The 23,236-nt window shown below is 42.1% G+C and overlaps 1 protein-coding gene across 3 annotated transcripts in view; it reads right to left on the bottom strand.

The window, feature by feature from the left end:
• The window catches only part of LOC139542111 (TOX high mobility group box family member 2-like), a 124,100-nt gene that overhangs the window by 51,702 nt on the left and 49,162 nt on the right, over positions 1 to 23,236 (bottom strand). The window contains exons 2-3 of one of the 3 annotated variants that reach the window (XM_071347160.1): positions 19,506 to 19,601; positions 4,139 to 4,198 (exon numbers count right to left, since the gene is read on the bottom strand). In XM_071347160.1, the coding sequence (XP_071203261.1) occupies positions 4,139 to 4,198; positions 19,506 to 19,601 (156 nt within the window). The remainder of the gene's footprint in view (positions 1 to 4,138; positions 4,199 to 19,505; positions 19,602 to 23,236) is intronic. The other 2 variants (XM_071347161.1, XM_071347162.1) reach the window with 2 other exon arrangements.

Here is a 23,236-nt window from a genome sequence, read left to right as displayed (position 1 = left end):
AAAGGCTATATTTCAGATAAATCCCAGATTCAAATGAAACGCGGGACACAAATCAAAGTCCATAGGGTGAATTATTGATATTATTAGTTATATTTGTATGCAGTAGAAAAACACATTCAACACTGATCAAAGTAGGTCACCCACAAGAATTTCAGACAAACAAAATATTTCCTTTCCGTGTACTGTTACAACAAACAAATGAATACCTTTTGGAAGAAGCCACTGAGTGACTAGACCTGTTTGCTAGCTTAGAATCAATGAAAGCTGTTTCTATTTCGTCTTTTTCTCTTGAAAGGGCCTGAGATTACATGTGTAATGTAATCTCCTGACTATGTGCTGAAGTGTGCTAGCTAGACACAAGAAGCTCTGGACACTCACAAAGGCAACTCTATAATATACTTTACATTTTTTTCCACAGACATACAACATTGATGGGCCGGTGGGACATCAAAAGTATATTGGCATGAGTGCAATTGAAGTTATACATTTTGCAACCCACAGATGTCATGTTACGACAAAAAAAACATGACATCATCCCCAAGACATCACCTAGAGATCGCACCTAGAGATCTAATCAACAACAAAGGGGGTGGGGGAGTCTTCCTGGGGTCTTCCTGCATGGGGGGCGTTGGATGGTGTCTTCCTGGGGCATGCGTACAGTGCCTTCAGAAAGTATTCACACCACTTGACTTTTTCCACATTTTGTTGTACTACAAGGTGGGATTAAAATGGATTTAATTGTCATTTTTTCCCCCCAACGATCTACACAAAATACTCTGTAATGTCAAAGTGGAAGAACAATTATAGCATTTGTAAAAAAATATACAGGATATAAAAAAATAACACTATCTTGATTAAATAAATATTCAACCCCCTCAGTCAATACATGTTAGAATCACCTTTGGCAACAAATACAGCTGTGACTCTTTCTGGGTAAATCTCTAAGAGTTTTGCACACCTGGATTGGACAATATTTGCACATTATTATTTAAAAATTCTTCAAGCTCTGTCAAGTTGGTTGTTGATCATTGCTAGACAGCCATTTTCAAGTCTTGCGATTTAAGTCAAAACTTTAACTAGGTCACTCAGGAATATTCAATGTCATCTTGGTAAGTGACTCAAGTGTATATTTGGCCTTGTGTTTTAGGTTATTGTTCTGCTGAAAGGGGAATTTGTCTCCCAGTGTCTGCTGGAAAGCAGACTGCACCAGATTTTCTTCTAGGATTTTGTCTTTGCTTTGCTCTATTCAGTTTCTTTTTATCCTAAAACTCCCTAGTCCTTACCGATGACTAGCATACCCAGCACATGATGCAGCCACCACCATGCTTGAAAATATGAAGAGTGCTGCTCAGTTATGTATTGTGCTGGATTTGCCCCAAACATAACACTTTGTATTCAGGACATGAAGTTAATTTCTTTGCCACATTTGTTGCAGTTTTACTTTAGTGCCCTATTGCAAACAGGATGCATGTTCTGGAATATTTTTATTCTGTACATGCTTCCTTCTTTTCACGCTGTTATTTAGGTTAGTATTATGGAGGTGTCACGTTCGTTGACGGAAGAATCAGACCAAGGTGCAGCGTGGTAAGCGTACTACATTTTATTTGATGAACACGAAAAAAACTATAAACCACAACCGAACGTGAAGCTACATGCAGTGCAGAACGCAGCTACACACAAACAAAATCCCACAAACTAAAGGTGAAAAAAAGGCTGCCTAAGTATGATCCCCAATCAGAGACAGCGATAGACAGCTGCATCTGATTGGGAACCATACCCGGCCAACAAAGAAATAGAAAAACTAGAATGCCCACCCTAATCACACCCCGACCTAACCAAATAAAGAAATTAAAAGGCTCTCTAAGGTCAGGGCGTGACAGGAGTAACTACAATGTTGTTGATCTATCCTCAGTTTTCTCCGATCGCAGCCATTAAACTCTGTAAATGTGTTAAAGTCACCATTGGCCTCATGGTGAAATCCCTGAGCGGTTTCCTTCCTTTCCGGCAACTGAGTTAAGAAGGACGCCTGTATCTTTGTAGTGACTGGGTGTATTGACCATCCAAAGTGTAATTAATAACTTCACCATGCTCAAAGGGATATTCAATATCTGTTTTTTATTTTTTTATTACCAATCTACCTATACTTCTTTGCGAGGCACTGGAAAAACTCTCTGGTCTTTGTGGTTGAATCTGTGTTTGTAATTCACTGCTTGACTTAGAGACTTACAGATAATTGTATGTTTGGGGTACAGAGATGAGGTAGTCATTAATAAATAATGTGAAACACTATTATTGCATACAGAGTAAGCCCATGCAACATATTACTTGACTTGTTAAGCACATTTTAGCTCCTTAACTTATTTAGACTTACCATAACTAAGTGGTTGAATGCTTGTTGACTCAAGACCTTTCAGCTTTTAATTTTGTATTAATTTGTAAAAATGTCTAAAAACATAATTCCACTTTGACATTATGGGGTATTGTTTGTAGGCCAGTGACACAAAATCTCAATTTTATCAATTTTAAATGCAGGCGGTAACACAACAAAATGTGAAAAAATTCAAGATGTGTGAATACATTCTGAAGGCACTGTACATCTATACATCTACATTATATTAAAACAAAATATAGAAAAACAATTGGGCGGTGCACCGCTGCTAAATGCATATAGGGGAAACACTAACATCAATGGCTATTCACCATCACAGAAATGAACGCAGCGAAGATCCAGTACAAGAAGCCCCAGTTTGTCTCATTCATCTTCAAAGGCCATGATTATATACAGCAAGTAAATGCACATCTAATGTACGTAATTAGATGTCAATTACGCAATAATTGCCTCATCTTCCAAGCACATGCATTTAGTATCTGTAATGATTTCTGTGTGGAACGGAGGGAAAATACAGATGTCATAAGCATGTGGAATCTTTGAATTATTTTCAGATGAGAGGTAGGCTAGGCCTCGAGGCAGTATGCTCTGAAGAGTATTGGGAATGGGCAACTTTCATAAACTCAGCTCTAGATTCCATGTTTGGGAAAGCCACGAAGTCTTAAGTTCAAAGAGATGTCAGTTGAGACCTTTGATCACGTAAAGTAGGTGTTGATTGACATATCACCAGCCTGATGGACGACAGTGCTTGACAGTTTGCCCAATTAAAGCAACCAATGTGTGTCCAGTGATGTCGTCAGAGAAGCCAACACGGTAGACCTTGTGATTCTGCAATGAGCCATGAGCAGCCAATAAACTGCTAAATCTATCGCTCGACCCCTCATTATATGGAGTCAATCCAGACATCAAAGACAATACAATCTTATTAGGAAAGGTTTAGGGGAGCTCTACTCAGCCTTTTGACTTCTGCACTTTGCACTCATGCTCCCTCGTTCTCTCTCCCTCTTCCTCTCCCTGCCTCCCTCCCTCCCCCTTCTCTCTCCCCCTCCCTCTCTGTTGGCAAGTGCTAATTGATGAGGAGCTGTAACCTTGTCATGTTTTGTTAAAGCATCAAGGTTTGCCGCTGTATCAACAAATCCTCCCATGTGTTCCAACTCTAGCAGTGAGTACTCTGCTCCCCTCCCTCCAGTCCACTGGAGTGAGTGCCGGGTCAGCTCCTATCTTAGCTACACTCCGAAGCTCCCAACAGGCTAGTTAGACACAAATCAAACAACACCTTATAACACCTTTTAACACTGTAAAACCTCAAAACACCAAGTCTGGAGGAAGTTTGTGGATGGCCTATGCTCTCAATGGAACAAAAGGGTTTGAGACAAGTAAGTCAGTGAAAACTGTTTTGGTAAAAACAAATCCACACCTTACCTTGCCTGGACTAGGTAACACAGCTGTGGGTTTTGGGAACTCCATAATAACTAGTCAATAAATAAGCATGGGAAGTTACTCTCCATGTTAGGAATAGTTTACTGTCAAACGTATAGAAGAAGAGAAAACTACAACATGTGGATGGCCAGAAGGGTCGTAGCTCTGAAGCAACATTGTTCAATTGTTTTTGCTTTTCATTCTTTGCTATTAGACATTGAAATACTTCAGTTTATCTGATGCAGCCGCCACAGATAGAATGGCATTTGACCATAAGGTAGAACCTGTTTGTTCAAACTTCAATATTAGTTGGTGAACCGGCCTACTCACCTGGCTTGGTGACCGAAACTCCTGGTTATTGTCATTCATGTACATGTTGTCACCATCAAACTGTAAACAGAAATAGAAAGAAAACAAATATTATGTGAATAAGAGTTCTAAATACAGAGAGGGAGAGGGAGAGAGAGTGAGTGAGAAAGAGAGAGAGAGAGAGAGAGAGAGAGAAAGAGAGAGAGAGAGAGAGACAGACAGACAGAGAGAGACAGAGAGAGAGAGAGAGACAGAGACAGAGACAGAGACAGAGACAGAGACAGAGACAGAGAGAGAGAGAGAGAGAGAGAGAGAGAGAGAGAGAGAGAGAAGGAAAGCCAGAGAAAGAACGAGAGAAGTAGTGATGGCTCTACGGGTGGCCTGAAGCGTGAGTCTAATTACTTTGTCACATTCTCTAAACCTCGTTGTGGCAGTGTCGGTAATTACAGTTCATCAGTGGGCGGTAATTAGGCTAGTTGAGCCAAGTGACGAGCGATGGGCTTTCCCCTGTGGGGTCGAGAATACCCTGTGTGTGTGTGTGTGTGTGTGTGTGTGTGTGTGTGTGTGTGTGTGTGTGTGTGTGTGTGTGTGTGTGTGTGTGTGTGTGTGTGTGTGTGTGTGTGTGTGTGTGTGTGTGTGTGTGTGTGTGTGTGTGTGTGTGTGTGTGAGTATTTGGCTGTTGAAGGGAAGGGATGCCATGTCTCTCACATGAGGTATAAGCAATGAGGAGTATGCTAAGAGAAGAGAAGACTTGATGCTAACCCTAATGCTAAACACGAATAAATGAGGGGGCGTGCCTTTACTGTGGTTTTAGCATGGCTGTGCTCCAATCAGATTGTTTGGCTGAACTGTTTTATGACATGGCCCTGAAACTAGACAAACTACAGTGCTATGCTGTTTTAGCTACATTGCTATGGTTAGCTTGACTTACAGATGGGCCACTATTTAGGAAAGATTCCTACTCAGACAGAGGCCCCTTTGAGGACTCAGGGGCCATATCAAGTGTCCCAGTACTGATTTAAGACCAGTTAAAAAGGTTACATGGACTGGTGGGACCTGATCCTAGATCAGCAATCCTACTCTTAAATGCTTTATGAATCAGGCCCAGATTTGAAGCAACACAGAAATTCATGAGGAGTACCACTTTTCAGTTGGAATCTTCTTGCCTGATAGTCATCTAACATCTTAAAACTAATTTCTTAAGAATGAGGAAAATTCACAAAGCCCAAACTGAAGATACTACAAGAGAATTTCATGAAGCCATTGTGATGGAGAAAAAAATGTTATGGCCCAACAGAAAGCAATATATTGCCATACAACCTTGGACTCTCCGTAGCACTCAGATCTGTCATGAAGCAGTTTATACGGCAAATGGGATTAACCTTGACAGTGCCCTCACCGTGCATCGGGTAATACAGAACATTCATTGACATATATCAATACCAGCTCTCAAACCGCTATGGAATTATTTAAAGGCATGAAGGAGAGACAATGTTTTCTTGTTTGTTGACAAAAGTAATTATCTGCATAGCGTGGGCCACATCACCTAGCTCTGTGGGTTTAGGAAGGGGAACAGACAGACGGCAATGAAAACATGATCAAACAGCATTCTATTTCAAATTCCACAGATGGGGAGATACAGGGGGATTTAATGGGTGGTCTTTTCCGATCCAGAAGAAATGGATTGAAGGTTTTTTATCTAGATAAACACAGGTAGAATATCAGTGAACACAGATGGGCCACTGTGATTGGCTAAGAAATTATAACCCGAGAGGTCTAATGGATACAATCCCTGAGGGTGAAAGAAAATATCCACAATGGAAGACATTAAAAAGAGGGAGAGAGAGAGAGAGAGAGATATAAAGAGAGATAAAGAGAGGCAGAGAAAGAGAGAGATTCACAAATTACCCCAGATTATTAGTATTAGCTAGTAATGACTGGGGAATGAGCAGTGACCCGAGGCAATGGTTGGTTAATGATGCATTCAAAGGAAACCTTGTGAGGATCTACTTGCTTATTCTAACGAATGCTTTACTATTCCTAACTATAGATTCACCACCCAGACACATAAATAAGCCGTCTCAATGACACCTCAGTTTCAGAGGGGTTGGGTTAAATGCAGAAGACACATTTCAGTTGGAGGCATTCAGTTGTACAACTGTCTCCAAGAATATATTCAACACGTTTTACCACCGCAAAACACACTTACAATATTTTTTTGGGGGGGACAACTATGCTACTTAAAGATAACTATTCTGAACAAAAATATAAATGCAACATGCAACAATTTCAAAGATTTTAATGAGTTACAGTTCATATAAGGGAATCAGTCAATTTAAATATATTCATTAGGCCCTAATCTATGGATTTCACATGAATGGGAATACAGATATGCATATTTTGGTCACAGATACCTTAAAAAAATGTCCCTCACGATCTTGTCAATGTACTTCTGTGCATTCAAATTGCCGTCGATAAAATGCAATTGTGTTCATTGTCCATAGCTTATGCCTGCCCATAACATAACATAACCCCACTACCACCACGGGGCACTTGGTTCACAACGTTGACATCAGCAAACCCCTTACCCACACAATGCCATACACTTGGTCTACGGTTGTAAAGCCGGTTGGATGCATTGCCCAATTCTCTAAAATGACGTTGGAGGCGGCTTATGGTAGAGAAATTAACATTAAATTCTCTGGTAAAAGCTCTGGTGGACATTCCTAGAGTCACCATGCCAATTGCACGCTCCCTCAAAACTTGAGACATCTGTGGCATTTTGTTGTGTGACAAAACTGCATATTTTAGAGTAGCACAAGGTGCACCTGGGTAATGATCATGCTGTTTAATCAGCTTCTTAATATGCTTTACCTGTCAGGTGGATGGCTTATCTTGGAAAATGAGACATGCTCACAAACAGGGATGTAAACAAAATTGTGCACAAAATTTGAGAGAAATAAGATTTTTGTGTATATGGAATATTTCAGAGATTTCGTTTATTTCAGCTCATGAAACATGGGACCAACACTTTACATGTTGCGTTTATGTTTTTGTTCAGTTTATATACGCATAGTTTAAATGCTGAGCATCAACATTCTGTTTGCTTTGAATTAGTAATATATTGTCAGACATTTAGCTTTGTGAGATCATAGGCATATCACCACATTTGTGAACAACAACTTGATCAATGAGTGGTACAGGGTGATATAATTGTTTCATATGAAAGCCTCTACAGCACGTCCACATTCTGTATTTGGACTACTGTATTTAATTTAATGTATCAAAAACCACTGTCATGTCAGCATTTAGATAAAGTAAGATAAAGAGGTAAGGTTGGAACAGACTCTCTTCTGGGTCTCATTGTACAGTCAACAAATACACAATTTTTTTTATATTATATCCTCTTGTTTTAAAGCTATGCCATTAAACAAAATGGATAAAGAATTAAAGTGTTTATTTCATGTCACAGTCTTGTCTTTTCAACACTGAGGTGGGATGAAAATCTGACGTTCAAATTGAAACCATCCAAATACCAATCAACCCCCAAGACAACAGATAAAGGTCAGACATTTTGTAATTCAACATGGCTGCTCATATATTCCAATGTAAGCCTTTTCCTATGCTCTGCTATAGCTCTCCTTGCACTGGCTCTCCCATTTAAAATGCCAATTTATCCTCGGCTGAATGCTATCAGTGCAGCCATTACTCCACATTCACTGCAGAAACCATCCTCTTTGCCTCTCCCTCCATTCTCTCTCTCTCTCTCTTTGCCTGTCTCTCTCCCTGCCTCTCTCTACCTACCTCGGTCTCTGCCTCTCTCTATCTTTCTCTCTGTCTCTCTCTCTCCAGTGGGCACTGGCAGTGCTTCCCCATTGCCGGTCTAATTGTGCATTCTGACTAGACAAGGGAGTCATTAAGCAGTAATTACACACATGTTGTTTTCGGCAAACATCTCTATTTGGATTGCTTTGCATGGTAATTGTTCAGCAGGGACCACCTCTCGCAATGTTTCACAGTGTGAAACGCGGTGGAGAGAAAGAGAGACAGGGAGAAAGAGGGAGAGTGTGAGAGACAGAGAGAGAGAGAGAGTGTGTGAGGGAGAGGGGGGGGGGGGGGTGATGGCCCAGAACTAGGTCAGGCCTTGCCATCATCGACGAACATGGCTCTTCAAAAATAATGAACCCACAAGGTGGAAGTAATGCTAACTAGCGTATCTAGGGAATACATGTAATATTTACAGAGTGCTAATGGTAGAATACAATGTTGCTGTCTTTTCATCTTGGCTTGCCGGATTGTTCAATGCTGGATTTGAAAATTACAGGCTGCATTGAAGAAACCCTTTGATGGATGGGGTAATATGACTACCATAATGCTACCATGCTACTATGGAACATCTGGGGAGCTGTATGTCCTTATTTCCTCTTGCACATCAATACAACTATCCCACACACCTGGGTTCAAATACTATTTTAAATTATTTCAAATACTTTATAAGGGTTTGATTGAGCTGGCCTGGCGCAATGGAACCAAACGTGTAGCTGTAAAAGTACTAACAAAGATCGTGGATAAATTAAGATATCCCACTATGTTTAAAAAGCTTTTAACCATTTAAAAAAATGGTCAGTTCCGGTCTGCTTAATGGGGTGGTTCTCCCATAGGCAACAATGCATTAGCAGTTGGGTCTGGTCTGCTTAGTTCATTGACTGTAACGTAACCAGAACCTGAGGGTAACCTGAGGGTAGGTAACAACATCTCCACCCCGCTGATCCTCAACACTGGGGCCCCACAAGGGTGCGTTCTGAGCCCTCTCCTGTACTCCCTGTTCACCCACGACTGCGTGGCCATGCACGCCTCCAACTCAATCATCAAGTTTGTGGACGACACTACAGTGGTAGGCTTGATTACCAACAACGACGAGACGGCCTACAGGGAGGAGGTGAGGGCCCTCGGAGTGTGGTGTCAGGAAAATAACCTCACACTCAACGTCAACAAAACAAAGGAGATGATTGTGGACTTCAGGAAACAGCAGAGGGAGCACCCCCCTATCCACATCGACGGGACAGTAGTGGAGATAGTAGTAAGTTTTAAGTTCCTCGGTGTACACATCACGGACAAACTGAATTGGTCCACCCACACAGACAGCGTTGTGAAGAAGGCGCAGCAGCGCCTCTTCAACCTCAGGAGGCTGAAGAAATTCGGCTTGTCACCAAAAGCACTCACAAACTTCTACAGATGCACAATCAAGAGCATCCTGTCGGGCTGTATCACCGCCTGGTACGGCAACTGCTCCGCCCACAACCGTAAGGCTCTCCAGAGGGTAGTGAGGTCTGCACAACACATCACCGGGGGCAAACTACCTGCCCTCCAGGACACCTACACCACCCGATGTCACAGGAAGGCCATAAAGATCATCAATTACAATAACCACCCGAGCCACTGTCTGTTCACCCCGCTATCATCCAGAAGGCGAGGTCAGTACAGGTGCATCAAAGCAGGGACCGAGAGACTGAAAAACAGCTTCTATCTCAAGGCCATCAGACTGTTAAACAGCCACCACTAACATTTAGTGGCCGCTGCCAACATACTGACTCAACTCCAGCCACTTTAATAATGGGAATTGATGGAAATGTATGTATAAATGTACCACTAGCCACTTTAAACAATGCCACTTAATATAATGTTTACCCATACCCTACATTACTCATCTCATATGTATATACTGTACTCTATATCATCTACTGCATCTTGCCATCTTTATGTAATACATCTATCACTAGCCACTTTAAACTATGCCACTTTATGTTTATATACCCAACATTACTCATCTCATATGTATATACTGTACTCTATACCATCTACTGCATCTTGCCTATGCCGTTCTGTACCATCACTCATTCATATATCTTTATGTACATATTCTTTATCCCTTTACACTTGTGTGTATAAGGTAGTAGTTGTTATGTTAGATTACTCGTTGGTTATTACTGCATTGTCGGAACTAGAAGCACAAGCATTTCGCTACACTCGCATTAACATCTGCTAACCATGTGTATGTGACAAATAACATTTGATTTGATTTGAAATAAATTAGGGAGTGGGATGTCTCGCTTCCTCTTCCATCTCTGGTGCTAACCTTGGTACTCTGGTACCCCTGGTAGGTTACAGCAAACACTCAAAGTATTTGAAGATTTCAAATGTGTACCCATGTCTGCTATCCCACCATTATACTAAAGAATCCATTCCCCTTGGTGGGCTAGCCAAAGTTAAAACACTTCAAACACCTTACATAGGCCTGACTTCACATTTTAGCTTGCAGCATAGGCCTACTGCTGGACGGCAGTAAGAAAACAAACAGGCTGATCAATTAGACCACTCCATTGGGTTCTATTCACTAGGCACCAAATGGGACTGAAGAACTGAAGGAAAAAATGTGAAGGTCCAATGCAGCTGTTTTTATCTCAATATCAAATCATTTCTGGGTAACAATTAAGTACCTTACTGTGATTGTGTTTCAATTAAAATGGTCAAAAAGAAACAACAATAGCTTCTTAGCAAAGAGCAAGAGTATTTCTAACAGTTTTTTAATTAAATGTTTTATGTTGACGCAGAAAGTAAGCAACATACTGGCTCAATAGAGTAACTGTGTGAGAGCGAAGTCTTGCATCTCGCTCATTTCAATATCCTAGCCTATTCATTGATGATACTGTAGGCCCTGCTTTACTGAAGTCGCAAGACATTGCAAGCCAAGAAATTGTGAAATACAGCATTCCATTTGCGTGATACAGCTTTTGATTGCCGATAGATAGGCCTAGTGCACGGTTCTGACTGTCTGCCTGGTGGCCGACCTGCCTATACTGCGCCTATACTGAAAGATGCAAGTGTTTGTGTTCTAGGAAGTACAGCAACTAATCAGTCTCCTCCATTCCAAAAATACTGAATCTTTGGAGTCTTGACACTCACAAATGGGAGTCGACACCGGGAGTCGACATGCAAGGAGTCGAGGAATCAATAATTTTGGAGTCGACTCTCCACCAATACGTCATCGTTGTTAACAATTGGAAAAATGGCAGAGAAAGGCAAGCGACAGCAGCTGTCCTGTATGGTAATACTTTGAAAAGTTAAATGAATCAAAAATGCTAACTTTGCGAGGTGGAATTGAGTGTGCAAAGCTGTCATTAACGCAAAGGGTGGCTTCTTTGAAGAATCTAAAATATAAATATATTTTGATTTGTTTAACACTTTTTTGGTTACTACATGATTCCATTTGCGTTATTTCATAGTGTTGATATCTTCACTATTATTATACAATGTAGAATATAGTCAAAATAAAGATAAACCCTTGAATGAGTAGGTGTATCCAAACTCTTGACTATATACTTGACGAATATTTGACTAGTACTGTATGTTAAAATAAATAATTTAGATACAGTAGTAAAACCAGATAAACAGTTCTACAACTGAACATCAAGATTCAACAAAGTGCTTGCCTTGCCATAAAAGGCTTAGTGATATGGCGTATCTATTATTATAAACTGGGTGGTTTGAGCCCTGAATGCTGATTGGCTGAAAGCCGTGATATATCAGACCGTATGCAACGGATATGGCAAAAAAGTACTTTTTACTCTTCTAATTATGTTGGTAACCAGTTTAACATAGCAATAACGCACCTCTGGGGTGTGTGGTATATGGCCAATATGCTTTACCACGGCAAAGGGCTGTATCTCCAGCACTCTGCATTGCGTCGTGCAGAGAACAGCTCTTAGCTGTATATTAGCTTATATTGGCCGTATACCATGGTACCATGGTAGAAAGAAAAACTTTTGACAGCGATTTATTTTTTGTCAATTTATAAGAGAATCTATGAAGAGAAAGTGTATGATACTTGTGACTTTAAAAGCTTTCGCCAGTACAGTACACTAACTCTCACTAAAAATAATTATCTCACCAAGCGGAATTAACAAGCACTGCTCAGACATTCTGTGAAGAAAGGGGTGCAGTAGAGGGACTCATGCAATATGCATGTCTGTTTGAGCACCCTACTTCTCCATCTCCCCGTTCTCCCTTTTTCTTTCTGTGCAATTAACTGAACAAGGTCCTCGCCAACCTCAACCTCAACAATTCCTGAAACAATGTGTGACTGAATTTTGTGAGGGCCCAACCTGTCACAAAGAAAGAAAGAAATAATTTAATTTAGAAAGAAAGAAAGAAAATGGAGAAAGAAGAGAATGAGAACAAGAAAAATGTATCTCAGAGTTATAATGGCGACAAGGAGAGAAAAGTGTGTCTACTACAGTGACAATCCTGATGTTTTAACACACCCGGAGCAAACAATGGACATGGAACACACACACACACACACACACACACACACACACACACACACACACACACACACACACACACACACACACACACACACACACACACACACACACACACACACACACACACACACACACACACACACACACACACACAAGCCCATAAAGAGAGCAGCCTGTGGCCATGGCAACATGTGCTCTGTTGTCGTTAGATAAGGGGAAACAGGGCCTCTTCCTGGTTCTGACTGCTTGATCCCAACTACACAGACAGAGCTGCTGCAGCAGTGCTAGTTAACATCCACCACTAGTGCCTCACATCCACCTTTTGTTTTCTCCCTCTCTACCACATAATTCATCTGCAGATGCAAATATGTCTTTATCTATACATAGTACACAGCTCTATATTACAGATATGATCATCTCTACAGCTAGCAGTCCACACGAGCTAGACGGGTGAGTGTCAAACTCTGTGGCATTACACCTGAATGAATCCCACTATAAATGTTCATGAAATACTCCCTGTTTGCCAGTCTCATTAGCTTACCTTAGGGCCTAACTTCTACCATTAAGCAAGGTAGGCCTAATGCTACAAAACACTTAAAGACAACAAGATTCAACTCTATAACAATAAATACAGCGAGTCAGAGAGAATATGTTCCATTGGTATTGTTATTTGGTTCAGGAATCAATGTAGTCCTAATTCATAGTAGAGTGCTATTATTATAATATATAGATATATATATATATTCTAATATGAAGAGCAAAAGAAGGATGGATTCAACTTTGACAATCTATGGAGGCCTGTTTTCACTGCAAATATGTATGGGTGGTAAAAAAAAGAAAATGGCAGCCAGCTGAGATGATTTTCATCCCTCCACTTTCTGTTGCAGTCAAACCACTAGAACACAGCCGAATTTGAACAACAGAGATATTGAAAGAGAGATTGAAGACAAAGGCACTGTGGAATGAGGTTAGGTGGGGTGGTGCTTAATAAGGTCTTGTTTTCACTGCGAGAGCGTACAATAGAATAAAAATCTGGACGTCGATGCGATGCACAATCTCCCAATCAAGCAATGCTAACAGGTCAATAGTTGAAAGAAAGGTTGAATCAGTTTTTAGCAGGGTCGTCATGCACCCCAAAAATCAGATGCGGCACAAAGTACGTGAGGATGACTGGGGGGTGGTCCGAAGTGGGGCTCAGCCCCCCGTCCAGAGAATTTATCATTTTTCAAACACCTGAAACAGCTTTTTACTGCAATCTAGAGTCATAATCATGATGATTAATTTGGTGTAAAGAAATATGTCTATTTTCCTCCATATCTAAGCATACTTCTTGAGCTGTCCTCCTGACTTGTGGTTCTTTTTTAAAATAAAATATATACGCTTCTCTGCATCGCTGCTAAAATCTGGGTAAATTGAAAGGAATGTGATTCTTATTCAGTACATTTAATTATTGCTTGCTTTTCTAAAGTCTACCAAACTTGCCAGCAGGCATGCCAGCTTAGATAGTTAGACAAGCTACCTACTATAATTTGATTGATAGCCTGAAATGGCTTCTTGGTACATGTAGCTAGTTATGAGGATGGGAGATTGGGAACCTACAGTGCATTCAGAAAGTATTCAGACCCCTTGAGTTTTTACAAATTTTGTTACGTTACAGCCTTATTTTAAAATGGAATAAATATTTTTTTCCCTCATCAATCTACACACAACATCCCATAATGACAAAGCACATTTATCGAAAAAAAAGTATTCTGACTTTTTACTCAGTGCTTTGTTGAAGCAACTTTGGCAGCAATTACAGCCTCAAGTTTTCTTGGATATGGCGCTAAAAGCTTGGCACACTTGTATTTGGGGAGTTTCTCCCACTCTTCTCTGCAGATCCTCTCAGATCCTCTGTCAGGTTTCTAGACTGGGCTCTGGCTGGGCCACTCAAGGATATTCAGAGACTTGTCCCAAAGTCACTCCTGCGTTATCTTGGGTGTGTGCTTAGGGTCGTTGTCCTGTTGTAAGGTGAACCTTCGCCCCAGTCTGAGCTCCTGAGAGCTCTGGAGTAGGTTTTCATCAAGGATCTCTCTGTACTTTGCTCCATTCATCTTTCCCTCAATCCTGACTAGTCTCCCAGTAAAACATCCCCACAGCATGATGCTGCCACCACCATGCTTCACAGTAGGGATGGTGCCAGGTTTCCTCCAGACGTGACGCTTGGCATTCAGGCTAAAGAGTTGAATCTTGGTTTCATCAGACCAGAGAATCTTGTTTCTCATGGTGTGAGAGTCTTCAGGTGCCTTTTGGCAAACTCCAAGTGGGCTGTCATGTTCCTTTTACTGAGGAGTGGCTTCCGTCTGCCCACTCTACCATAAAGGCCTGATTGGTGGAGTGCTGCAGAGATGGTTGTCCTTCTGGAAGATTCTCCCATCTCCACAGAAGAACTCTGGAGCTCTGTCAGTGACCATCAGGTTCTTGGTCACCTCCCTGACCAAGTCCATTCTCTCCCGATTGCTCAGTGTGGCCCGGCAGCCAGCTCTAGGAAGAGTCTTGGTGGTTCCAAACTACTTCCATTTAAGAATGATGGAGGCCACTGTGTTCTTGGGCTACTTCAATCCTGCAGAAATATTTTGGTATCCTTCCCCAGATCTGTGCCTCGACACAATCCTGTCTCGGAGCTCTACAGACAATTCCTTCGACCTCATGGCTTGGTTTTTGCTCTGACACGCACAGTCAACTGTGGAACCTTATATAGACAGGCGTGCGCCTTTCCAAATCATGTCCAATCAATTGAATTTACCACAGGTGGACTCCAATCAAGTTGTAGAAACATCTCAAGGATGATCAATGGAAACAGGATGGACCTGAGCTCAATTTTGAGTCTTGTAGCAAAGGGGCTGAATACTTATGTAAATAAGATATTTCTGTTTTTTATAACATTTATCAATGCGTGTTTTGCTTTGTCATTATGGGGTATCATGTGTAGATTGATGAGTAAATCCATTTTAGAATAAGGCTGTAATGTAATTTTTTTGTGAAAAAGTTAAGGGGTCTGAATACTTTCCGAATGCACTGTTTCTGGGCAAGCATGTCTTTATTTTTAACAGGACTAATCTGAGAGGGCACGTGCCCCTGTTCCCCCTATAGGCATGACGCCTTTTTAGACATTAGTCGCAATTTGATTTGGCCACTATGACCAATCTTAACCTTAACTTTCAACTCACTTGCAATGTAAAAATAATAATTTCACAATACTTACAGATAGAGTTTGGAGTTAACTCAACATGGCCTTTATTTTACAACCAATGCCAAGACGATAGTAGAGCAACATACAGTATGCTCTAGAAAAGATTGAGGCATATATAGGAATCAAATTTTAAAATACTGCCATAGTATAACAAAAGTGTCATTGACCTGGTCTTTTGTATAACATGGTCTAGTCAGCCCACAATAGGGGATAGGAAATGTAAAATAGCGTCATAATAAATACTGTTTATACGCAGTGAGTCTTGGCCTATATGTTTATGTTTGCAAGTATCTTACGTGTGTGAGGGTGCATGCATCTGTGTGTGTGCCTCTTCATGAACTTGAGTATCTGTTGGTTTGACAGTGTGACGAAGATGTGTGTGTACATCAGAGAAAGTGTGTGAGCATGTGAGTAAAAGAGCCCACATGTGTGTGTGCATGGGTACATGTATATAAAACTTGCTCACACCCCTGGAAAATGTGTACCACCCACACCGTCTTCCCTCATCCTCTCACTGTGGCCTCTGACAGCCCACCTATTAACCCGTGTCTGAGGAAACACTTCCTTAGAAATGAACAGCATCGTATCAAATTAATGAGCAAACTACAATTAGCCAGTCACTTTAGAGGGGATATTAGGTGAAACTGTAAGCTCATATGATTTGGTTAAAACGATTTCAAGTGGGCTTCTTTTTTTAGAAACAGGTCTTGCCTCTCCCTAAATAGCAGGAAACAGCAGATTGTACAGTCAAATTTCCTGCCAGTTCTTGACATTTGTAACACCACTTATCGGAATACAGCAGCCACTACTCTTAAACCTTTGGATGCGGTCTACCATAGAGCCCTTCGCTTTATCACTGGTGACAGTTTAAATACACATCACTGCATCCTGTATCAAAAGGTTAGTCCTGTTGGTAACTTCATTACTTCCTCTTTGTTTACAACTTCTGCACAAGCTTCCAACATACCTCACGTCGTTGTTGAAGTATAAAGACACGAGTCACAAAACACTTTCGCAGGGTTGTTTAACTCTTGAGGTTCATCAGGACTTCCCCGAATTGGGTAGATGCGCTTTAAGTTTTGATGTGCCCCACTGCTGGAACAATCTGTACAACTCGTTGAAATGGGATGTTCTGGTGCCGTTTAGGCAGTTTAGGGTATTGACTGAAGACCTGGTAGCTGAGATATGTTGATGTTTTCCTTGATTTCATTTTTTTATTTATTTTTATTTTTGTGTATTTTAACTGTTGCTTGTATTCTAAAAATGTTTAAAGTGTAAAATGCAGGGCTCCCTTGTAAAAGCGACTGCGGTCTCAATGGGACTTCCTGTTGAAATAAAGGTAAAATAAAAATGCTATATATTGTAGTGTAGGCTAACCTGTGCACTGGCAGAAACCTAAACATGAGCATACATAGGGTAACAAGTGGAGAGGTAGACAAGAACAGAACACAGGCACAGAGACACGCGCACATACTTGCGCACGCACAGACACACGTGTGTGCGCACACACACACACACAAACACACGAACAAACAAAAGTTACACTACATGACCAAAAGTCTGTGGACACTTGCACGTCGAACATCTCATTCCAAAATCATGGAAATTAATATGGAGTTGGTCCCTCCTTTGCTGGTATAACAGACTCCACTCTTCTGAAGTGTCTTTCCACTAGATGTTGTAACATTTCTGCGGGGACATGCTTCCATTCAGCCACAAGAGCATTAGTGAGGTCGGGCACTGATGTTGGACGATTAGTCCTGGCTCGCAGTCGGCGTTCCAATTCATCCCAAAGGTGTTCGTTGGGGTTGAGGTCAGGGCTCTGATCAGGCCAATCAAGTTCTTCCACAATGATTTCGACAAACCATTTCTGTATGGACCTCGCTTTGTGCACAGGGGCATTGTCATGCTGAAACAAGAAAGGGCCTTCCCCAAACTGTTGCCACAAAGTTGGAAGCACAGAATCGTCTAGAATGTCATTGTATACTGTAGCATTAAGGTTTCCCTTCACTAGTACTAAGGGGCCTAGCCTGAACCATGAAAAACAGCCCCAGACCCTTTTTCCTCCTCCACCAAACTTTACAGTTGGAACTATTCATTGGAGCAGGTAGTGTTCTCCAGGCATCCTCCAAACTCAGATTCATCCGTCAGATTGACAGCTGGTGAAGCGTGATTCATCAGTCCAGAGAACGCATTTCCACTGCTTCAGAGCCCAAGGGCGGTGAGCTTTACACAACTCCAGCCGATGCTTGGCATTGTGCTTTGTGATCTTAGGGTGCTCGGCCATAGAAACCCATATCATATCCAGATGAACAGTTCTTGTGCTGACGTTGCTTCCAGAGTCAGTTTGGAACTCGGTAGTGAGTGTTGAAACCAAGGACAGATGATTTTTACGCACTACGCTCTTCAGCACACAGCAGTCCCGTTCTGTGAGCTTGTGTGGCCTACCACTTAACGGTTGAGCCGCTGTTGGTCCTAGACATTTCCACTTCACAATAACAGCACTTACAGTTGACCGGGGCAGCTCTAGCAGTGCAGAAATGTGACGAACTGACTTGTTGGAAAGGTGGCATCCTATGATGGTGCTACGTTGAAAGTCACAGAGCTCTTCAGTAAGGCCCTTCTACTGCCAATGTCTGTCTATGGAGATTTCATGGCTGTGTGCTCGATTTTATACACCTGTCAGCAATGGGTGTGGCTGAAATAGCCAAATCCACTAATTTGAAGGGATGTCCACATACTTTTGTATATATAGTTTATGTCTACCTCACCCATCCACCCACAAACTACACCAAAGAGTATACTGTACTGTAGACACACACAAAGCCACACACACATTAAAATGTAATGGCAAGGTGCAGCCGTGGAGCGGGGAGGGGAAGGAGTTTGTGTGTGTGTGTGTCTGTGTGTGCGTGAGTGTGTGTGTGCGCGTGCGTCTGCACGTGTGTGTGGGTGTGTATGTGGGGTTTCTCTGGCGGGGGAGAGGATGCAGAGCAGAACCCACTTTTAACTGAATCTGGTAAACAGCGATGGGGAGATAAAGGGCAGAGTGAATGTCACATTACCCCAGCCCTTTGCCTCTGCTCACCACAACATCAGATAACGGCAGTGGAAGAAAAAAAAGTCTGGTTTCCTCTAGCATATAATTGGTTATCTTAATGCAATCTACTGCTCTCTTGCCTCCCTGCACCATATGAATGTATAAAAGAGAAAAGGAAAATAAAAAAATGTTTTCAAAAAGTGCGGCTGAAGTTTTGACTGTTCTGGCAGTGACAAAAATAAATCATTACAAGCAAAGGAAACGTATCAGTCTATTTACATCTCTGGCTGTTTTTTCCCCCCCTGCATGGTTCCGTGTCAAAAGGTAGACTGTTGTGTTGCTGCCTTGTGTGACTTATTGAAGAGAGCAGTGTTGTTGATGTGTATTATGTGGGATTGGACGTTTGGAGAGACAGACAACCATGGAGGAAACACAAGGGATGGTTTCATTAACTACTAGACTATAGTCGCGCCTATTTAGAGACTCGTCGATGTGTGTGTGTGTGTGTGTGTGTGTGTGTGTGTGTGTGTGTGTGTGTGTGTGTGTGTGTGTGTGTGTGTGTGTGTGTGTGTGTGTGTGTTTGTGTGTGTGTGTGTACCTTCCCTTCATACAAGTGCCTCTGGGTTTTCTTGTTGGCATGTCGGAGGACCACTAATGCGCTAATTCTAGACTCTAGAGAGCGTTAATTCGTGGATCACAACCTTCAAGGGGCTCAGCACCGACCCATGGGGAACACCCTCTGGGGCTTTAGTATAGAGGAAGGTTAGGGGGGCCTTAGCCATATCTCACCCCAGCAGTGGGCAATCTTTTCCCAGCTGGGTTGGAGCCTGGGGGTGGGGTACCGTGGAGGAGCCGAATTCCTCGTTCACCCACACCGTACCGGGCCTGTGGTGAGAGAGACAGGGGGGAGAGAGAAAGAAAGAGTGAGAGAGACAGGAGAGAGAGAAGAGCAGAAGGGGAGAAAAGAAGAGGGAGGCCCTTTAGGAGTTACAAGCAGGGCATTTTCAAAAGGAACATATCAATCCGTGTAATACCCTCCCCTCTCCACCCTTCCCTCCACATGCGTGCAGGGGGAGGGGTAATGACATGGGTCTCAAACAGTGGTTCCATACAGTGCAACGCTGCACGAGGAAGAATGGAGGTTAATGAGCTGACATTACCGGCCACTCCCCATGCCCCTCAACCCCCAACAGAGAGTGGGGCTGAACACTGGCACAGAGCCAAGGCTCTGGAGACTAGTGGAGAACCATAGAGCTCTCAAGCCTCATAGTAGTGGCTGGCTGGCCTAAACTAGAGCAATCTATACGGCGCTGGAGGCTGCTGAGGGGAGAACGGCTCATAATAATGGCCGGAACGGAACAAATGGAATGGCATCAAACACCTGGTAACCATGTGTTTGATGTATTTGATACAATTCCACCTATTCCACTCCAGTCATTAACACAAGCCCATTCTCCCCAATTAAGGTGTCACCAACCTCCTGTGCTATTCGGGCTAGGATGTATAACAGGAAAGAGAGGTCACTGTGAATTGTAACCATTGAGGATTCAAAATCAAATGTATACACACACACACAAAAACACATACATAAGAACACACACTACACACTCACAGATGCACACAAAGTATTCAGACTCCTTGACTTTTTCCACATTTTGTTACATTACAGCCTTATTCTAAAATGGATTACATAAAAAAAAAAAAATCCTCAGTAATCTACACACAATACCCCATAATGACAAAGCAAAAACATTTTGCAAATGCATTAAAAATGAAAAACAGAAATACCTTATTTATACAAGTATTCAGATCCTTTAATATGAGACTCGAAATTGAGTTCAGGTGCATCCTGTTTCCATTGATCGTTCTTGATATGTTTCGACAACCTGATTGGAGTCCACCTGTGATAAATTCAATAGATTGGACATGATTTGGAAAGGCACACACCTGTTTATATAAGGTCCCACTATATATGAACCCAATGGTCACTCTGACTAAGCTCCAGAGTTCCTCTATGGAGATGGGAGAACCTTCCAGAAGCACAACCATCCCTGTAGCACTCCACTGATCAGGCATTTATGGTGGAGTGGCCAGACAGAAGACACTCCTCAGCAAAAGGCACGACAGCCCGCTTGGAGTTTGCCAAAATGCACCTAAAGTCTCTTAGACCATGAGAAACAAGATTCTCTGGTCTGATGAAACCAAGATTCAACTCTTTGGCCTGAATGCCAAGCGTCACATCTGGAGGAAACCTGGTACCATCCCTACAGTGAAGCATGGTGGTAGCATCATGCTGTGGGGGTGTTTTTCAGTGGCAAGGACTGGGGGACTAGTCAGGCTTGAGGGAAAGATAAACGGAGCAAAGTATCCTTGAGATCCTTGATGAAAACCTGCTCCAGAGCACTCAGGACCTGGAGTGAAGGTTCACCTTCCAACATTACAACAACCTTAAGCACACAGCCAAGAAAATGTAGGAGTGGCTTCGGGACATGTCCTTGAGTGGCCCAACCAGAGCCCGGACTTGAACTCAATCGAACATCTCTGGAGAGACCTAAAATTAGCTTTGCATCAACACTCCCCATCCAACCTGACAGAGCTTGAGAGGATCTGAAGAGAAGAATGGGACAAACTCCCCAAATACAGGTGTGCCATGCTTGTAGCATCATACCCGAAAAGAGTTGAGGCTGTAATTGCTGCCAAAGGTGCTTCAACAAAGTATTGAGTAAAGTGTATTTTTTTTTATTGTTAATAAATAAGCAAAAATTACTAAAAAACTATTTTTGCTTTGTCATTGTGGTGTATTGTGTATAGATTGATGAGGGGAAAAAACAATTTTAGAATAAGGCTGTAACCTAACAAAATGTCAAGGGATCTGAATACTTTCCGAAGGCACTGTACAAGCACCACATTCACACATGCACACGTTTCAGAATGTATGCACACCTCTGAGCACCACGCTTAAAAACATCTACCAAGCCACACTGCCTTGCTGTACAGCAGTTAGGAACACAGCATGTGCAGCCAAGGTACACACACCGAAACCAGGGCCTCAAAGCGTTGTGGTGTGGCTGTGGCCTATCACCTTAAAGGACATGACGAAATAACCAATCAGGCCATTGACAGCTCCCCTATTTCTCGTTTGTCACATGGTTTGTGGGTGAATAAAAAGTTAAATAAAGCCTCAGCAGCCTTTTATGTTGCATCACCAGAAGCCAGTATGAAGATGCCTCCCACACATGGGTAGCGGAGAGTTGCAAAAGGTGTAAGTTGATCAAGCCTTGTTTCTAGGAAACCATACACAAAATGTCAAATTTGACCAAATATTTAGGAAGAGGACATTATTTCATGGAGTCTGTGAAGGAATAAACCACATAGAAAAAGTGGTAAGCAAGTCAGCGGCAAAAAACGTAGTCGAATTTATCCAGGGGTACGTGCAATGCCGTCAGGGGTACGCAAAATAAAAATGTGATTCACATTTAGATTTTCCAATGGGCTATACATTTGGGTGATGTTTTTTCTCTCGCCTCAGTAGCCTCGTTTCACTGCCAAAAATAAAATTAAACCATCTAGTGTTCAGCGAAACAACAACACAATGTCAAATACAGGTAGCCTAGTCAAATAATTAACATCCAATCACATTAACCGTTACTCTCTCGCGGAAATTCCACAAACGGTCCATATGTAGCCAGACGTAGCTGCTGCTCATTCTGTTTGCTTGAAAATTGATATATGGTTAAAAAATGTAAAGCCCGCATCCATAGAGACACATACCAGCTCCAGCTCCACATACCAGCCTACACCTGCACCTGTCGATGACACAAGTTGCTCTGCTTCCACGAGCACATCCAATGCTAGCAGCCGAAGAACTACTGCCCCATTACCTGGGAAAGCACCGAACAACAGACAGGGACGTTGGACCATCGAAGAGGCGCAAATATGATGAGAACTACATTGATTTGGGGTTCAATTATATTGAGAGTAGTGCCTTTCCTCAGCCACAGTATGTTATACGTGCAAAAGTATGATCTCACAACTCGATAAAACCTTCACTCTTGCGCAGACATTTAGAAACGAAACATGCCAATTTGAAAAATAAGCCACAGGAGTTTTTTGAGCGAGAATTAAGACGACTTACGAGTAGTAAGTCGCAAATTCTATGCGTTACAGCAATTTGAGTGGCACAGCTCCTGGAAAATGTCCATTACGTTTATGGGGGGTCAATTAAGGAAGACATCCTCTTCTGAAAACCATTGGAAACCAGGACAACAGGAGATGATATCAAATGGACTTTGGTGGTCAAGATGTGTTGGTATCTGTACTGATGGCGCAAAAGCCATCAATCTCTTGTGTATTTTCTGCATTATGCAATGATATGGGCAGTGACCATGTAACGCTTTTACAACATACAGAAGTGTGCTGGTTTTCAAGGGGCAAAGTATTGACACATTTTTTTGAATTGAGAGACAAGCTTAAAGTTTTCTTTACTGACCATACTTTTCACTTGTCTGACCACTTGCATG

The sequence above is a fragment of the Salvelinus alpinus genome, chromosome 17 (assembly GCF_045679555.1).
Source record: "Salvelinus alpinus chromosome 17, SLU_Salpinus.1, whole genome shotgun sequence".
Lineage (NCBI taxonomy): Eukaryota > Metazoa > Chordata > Actinopteri > Salmoniformes > Salmonidae > Salvelinus > Salvelinus alpinus.
This window is presented reverse-complemented; position numbering and strand designations above follow the sequence as displayed.